Below are 4,703 nucleotides of genomic sequence, written 5' to 3'. Positions count from 1 at the left end.
GGATGAAAGTCATGAGCTCCAGGTTTTCCCATCTACAAACTGACTCCTAATTTTTATTCATGCATGTTTTCATGATAAAAGGGAAGTCGGAAAGAGTTTTGATAATCAAAAACAGATTAAGAGTAATTATTGCGCTATTCTAATGATAACAACAGATGGCAGCACTGACAGGGTTATCTACAAACTAGAGCAGCCATGACACAGAACTGTGGAAAGGTTCATGCTTTGGCTTTAAGGTTCTTGATCTTGTTTCCTTGTATTTCTGCTTCTAGTTCATGCGGGATCTTCTCCAGGAGTTTGCTTTGAAAGTTGTCATCCAGACAGAGACCAAATACTTCTGCCAGAAGAGGAGAGGAAACCTCCAACATCTTCATCTGGTTGCTGATCTCGACATCCAGCTCTGTCATGATCTTGTCAACCTTACTGATCCCTATGATGTTGATGGTGACTTTCTGGACCTCAGCACTTTCAATCTGAGCAGGAACAGGATGACAGACGGGTTAGAAGGTTTGACCTTAATAATCTAATCAATGAATATGAGTATAAGCTAACATCTATGGCATCTGCTGTCATGATGTGACAAGTTACTCTAAATTTAACCTTTAATAAGGAAGTATGATAAAATAAAAAAGCACTGCTTATAGTTCTTTGCTTTCTTCCTCTTTATAGAAAAGACTATTGATTAATTAAGCAATTAATTATACAAATTAAGAAGTGGATTAAATTAATTAATTTATTGAATTTGCCTTTCAAAAGCATGAATAGTTTAAAGAAAAGGGAAATAAAAAAATACAGAGAATTTATTTAAAATCTGTTCACCTCCAGGATTAAGCTGAATTACTTCTAGTTTAACTTTACATTTACAGGCGACAGAACAAAGGAGAGGCCTAATTTACTTCAACCCGCAGGCAATTTGACCATGTCAGTTAATACGTGTTTAAACACTTATTGAACCTGAACAAGAGACACAACACACAATTTAAAACTAATCAGCTAATTAAAAACAAATGTAAAAAAACATATATAGAGACAAGATCCAAGAATTCTTTCTGTCCAGCCAACTAGATTTTATAGGCTGAGAAAAGGAACCAGCAGAGGATGAAGCTGGAGGAATAAATACTGAGGGTGATTCCCAGAAGAGGCGGAGACATGAGCAAAGAAGAAATACAGAAACAAAGAAAAGCAAGATAAAGTCCAAAGGAACCAGAGAGGATGCAGAAAAAACAGGACTTGATGTTAGGATTCCTCTCTGTGTGGTTTGTGTTTTTGTGTTTGTCTCCCTTCCTCCACCAGGAGGCGCCTGGTTCTGGTCCGCCTCCTCACACACCTGCGGAGGGTTAACTCGTTAACGGAGTGCTCTTAAGCTGCTGACTGCCACTACCTCGACGCCAGAGTGTTTGCCAGTTTTGTCTTTGCCTCTCGGCAGGAAGTCATCCTGCAAACTGGATGTTTTCGGACCTTCTCTCCCTGGAAGGATCATCTGAGCTTCAAACTGAGCTAGGAATTCCTCCAGGGATCGTTTGAGCTTCACTCTGAGCAAGGGATTCATCTCCACACCAACTCGTTCAAGTACCACAGGAAATCCAAGTGGCAGTCAGTTTCTCCGTTCACCTACAAACAACCGCATTCTGGGTAAACCCTGTCCGCCCTCCACTGAATGAGACAAACACTGGAACAACCGCACACAGAGTCTAAGAGTCAACCAATTTTCTGGAAACGTGAGTCAGCAACCTAATTCTTCTCTTCAAATTCAAGAATCAAATTTCCCACTGAGCCTAAACTAACCGTAGTGTCTTCCCCTCACTTTCCAGTTCCGGTTGAGCAGTGTTCAGAGCAACACTAGATTCTGCATTATCTCCTCAATGAACCTGTTAAACCTTTTCCCTGATCTCTCTGAATTTGTTTCTCTGCATGTGGGCCCGAGCTCTTGATAAAATCATGACACTTGAAACCTTTAAGTAAATATTAAAACTTTAATCTTCCAGTCGACCAATAAAGAGGCTTTAATGCCCAGACAGGCTTTGAACAAACTAAATTTCAAACAAATGAAATTAAATTTCAAGCTGACCTTGTTGATTCTGGTGAGGTCTGTGGAGTTCAGAGACACTGTTTCAATATAGCGGTTTGTCTTTAGGTATTGGACCTTAACCACATCTCCTATTGATATCCCATCCAGCTGTCTGCGTTTTTCACTCCACAGGCCGATTGTGATGGATCCAGTTTCATCCTCCAGTTCAAAGTCCAGCTTGTCTCTCTTTAGTTTCTTTATTTTCGTGGGTTCACCAATCTGCATAAACCCAAACCAAGAGATTCAGTTAAACACATTCAGTATGTTTTAACATATTTTAATAACTTTTTTTTTTAAGAGCTGTCATCAGTTGGACCCATAGATCAGCTCAATGATGTGTTTAGGTTCCCTGGAAATCACAACTATGATGTAAAACTGTCACCAAAATTGAAGGGATAAGAGCTGAGAACAGGGGTCCCTTTCATTAAGCAGGTTTATCGAAAACTCAAAGTTGTCTAAACCTGAAAACAGGGAAACTCTTACTTTTCTGGTTGATGCAGAGAGTTTCCTCAACTATGTTTCAGTCATCGTAGTAACATTCTCCCTGGAGCTAACCTGGTCAGCAGCAGGTTTTCTTCAGTAAACTCAGTGTCCTCTGTCTCTGCTCTCCTTACAGCCAATCATGCTGTTTTATTTCCTGATTTAGTTTGATTTTTGTGATAGGTTTGTACATAAAAAATATATATAATTCACTAGGTCCATTAGACACATTAGGTTTTAAAAACAAACAATGCATGTCCGCTTGACGAGGATCTTATTAAAGAATGTTCTGCACGTTTTACAGAGAATAAAAATACTTATAGGGAGAAGATTCCACAACTCACAGGACATGAGATTACTTGTCTTTCGTTTGTTTAATATAAGCGAGATCTGGATCATTTTAATTGGTTATATTTACAATAAATTAAGAACTACTAACATTATTTTCACATTACACGTAAATGGAATAATTCAATGGGTGAACAGGAATTAGTTTAGGGTTAGGATTAGGATTCACTTGATGACCTAATGAGCATTCTGGCACAACCTGAAGCCATTCTATGGGACTGATAGCCACTTATAATGGCCATTTGTCCACAAACAGCCACTTAACTGTGTAAAATAAGACAGAATCAACATGAGGAGGGATGCATGAGGTGATCCACAGGTTCTTTATATTGGAACATTTTTATTCTTTATTTTCACCTGCTGCCAGAAGATTTCACGTAAATAGATACACTGATCTGCTACCATTCAAGAGAAAAATCCCGTAATATTTTGGCTGTAACAAAGCTATGGCAAGCTGTTTTGATATGTACTAGTTTTACTGAATATGTGTTTCTGATATCTGAAAAAAAAAAAAAACTTTTTCTTTGTGTAAATGAGCCTTTCGAACAAAATGACATTCTCCACATCTAGAATAAACATTCTAGAGGTCTAGAAATTAATTTCAGATCTCCATATTTCCTATATTACTGGTCAGCATTTGTATTATTTTAACTATACATTTTTTTCCCTATATCATAAATATATATGCAGTCAAACAAATAAATATCAGAATGGCCACTTAAAATGTGATATATAATATATAAAAAATGTATTTTTACCAGTATAATTTTATTCCATTTTTTTTTAACTTAATAAAATTCATTGTCTGCTTCAAACACGTAATTTAGAAAATATACTATTACAGTTAGGTCTAGGAGTGTAATTTTGATCAGGATAATTCTTATATAAATGATCTACAAATGGAACAGCAGAGAGGAATTCTTAAATAAATGTAAACCACTGAGCTTGCCTGTTCCTATCTGAACTTTCTGTCTAAGCTCTCTGTGAAATCCTGGAACCCTGACCTAGCCTGTTCCTGTTCTGATTGGTATCCCTGATTGGGATTAACAGTGAACACTGGGATTTGGACTCCAGGACCTCTGAACCTTCCTGTTCTGATCTGCTTCCCTGACCTGCCTCAGACTCCTGCTTGCCCTCTGGGACGGCAGCTTCGGTGACACTCTGGGCAGCGCCAGCCTCACCTAGTTGGAAGCCCTCTGGCTCCAACATGTATGGAGCTGATAGAAATGGACTGAATTGATAAACCAGGTAAATGACTCACATGGATAATCATCCTGCGCTCTAGCTTTTATAATTTTTTTTAAATTAGCAATAGTGGGGCTTCAGACAATTTTAAATTAGTCCTCAATATATTGTCTTATTAGCTGTGGATGTGCACTACTTTTTTTATTTCAGTAAATACTAGTCATAGAAAAAGGAATAAGCAAGAAGGTTCTTGGTTTGATTCCCGGGCCTTTCTGCATGGAATTAGCATGTTCTCCCTGTCCATGCATGGGTTCCTCTCACACAGTCCAGCAACATGACTGTTAGGTAAATTGGCTCTTCTAAATTGTCAATAGGTTTTGAGTGTGTGTGTGCATGATTGTGTTTCTTTGTGACAGACTGGTGATCTGTACACAGTGTACCACACCCATAGACTGCTGGAGATTGTTGGGAGCTGGAGATATTCCACCTTTCTCCAGCAGAGTCCGCCGTGGATCCTCTGAGGGAGCCTCCTGCACAGCTGCAGCTCGTCAAGATCATCAGAGGATCCACTACTTAAGCTGTCTTCAGACCTTGCCTCAACGCCGCAGTGTTGTTCCAGTTG

The 4,703-nt window shown here is 38.8% G+C and overlaps 1 protein-coding gene across 1 annotated transcript in view; it reads right to left on the bottom strand.

The window, feature by feature from the left end:
- Positions 1-218: 218 nt before the first annotated feature.
- Positions 219-4,703, bottom strand: part of LOC107100693 — a 16,998-nt gene continuing 12,513 nt past the window's right edge. The window contains exons 6-7 of the mRNA XM_015399272.1: positions 2,069-2,287; positions 219-473 (exon numbers count right to left, since the gene is read on the bottom strand). Coding sequence (XP_015254758.1) covers positions 219-473; positions 2,069-2,287 — 474 coding nt within the window. The remainder of the gene's footprint in view (positions 474-2,068; positions 2,288-4,703) is intronic.

The sequence above is a fragment of the Cyprinodon variegatus genome, unplaced genomic scaffold, assembly GCF_000732505.1.
Source record: "Cyprinodon variegatus isolate N-32 unplaced genomic scaffold, C_variegatus-1.0 Scaffold1001, whole genome shotgun sequence".
In the NCBI taxonomy this organism is placed as follows: domain Eukaryota; kingdom Metazoa; phylum Chordata; class Actinopteri; order Cyprinodontiformes; family Cyprinodontidae; genus Cyprinodon; species Cyprinodon variegatus.
The sequence above is the reverse complement of the archived record's forward strand: the minus strand, read 5'-3'. Positions and strand labels throughout refer to the sequence as shown.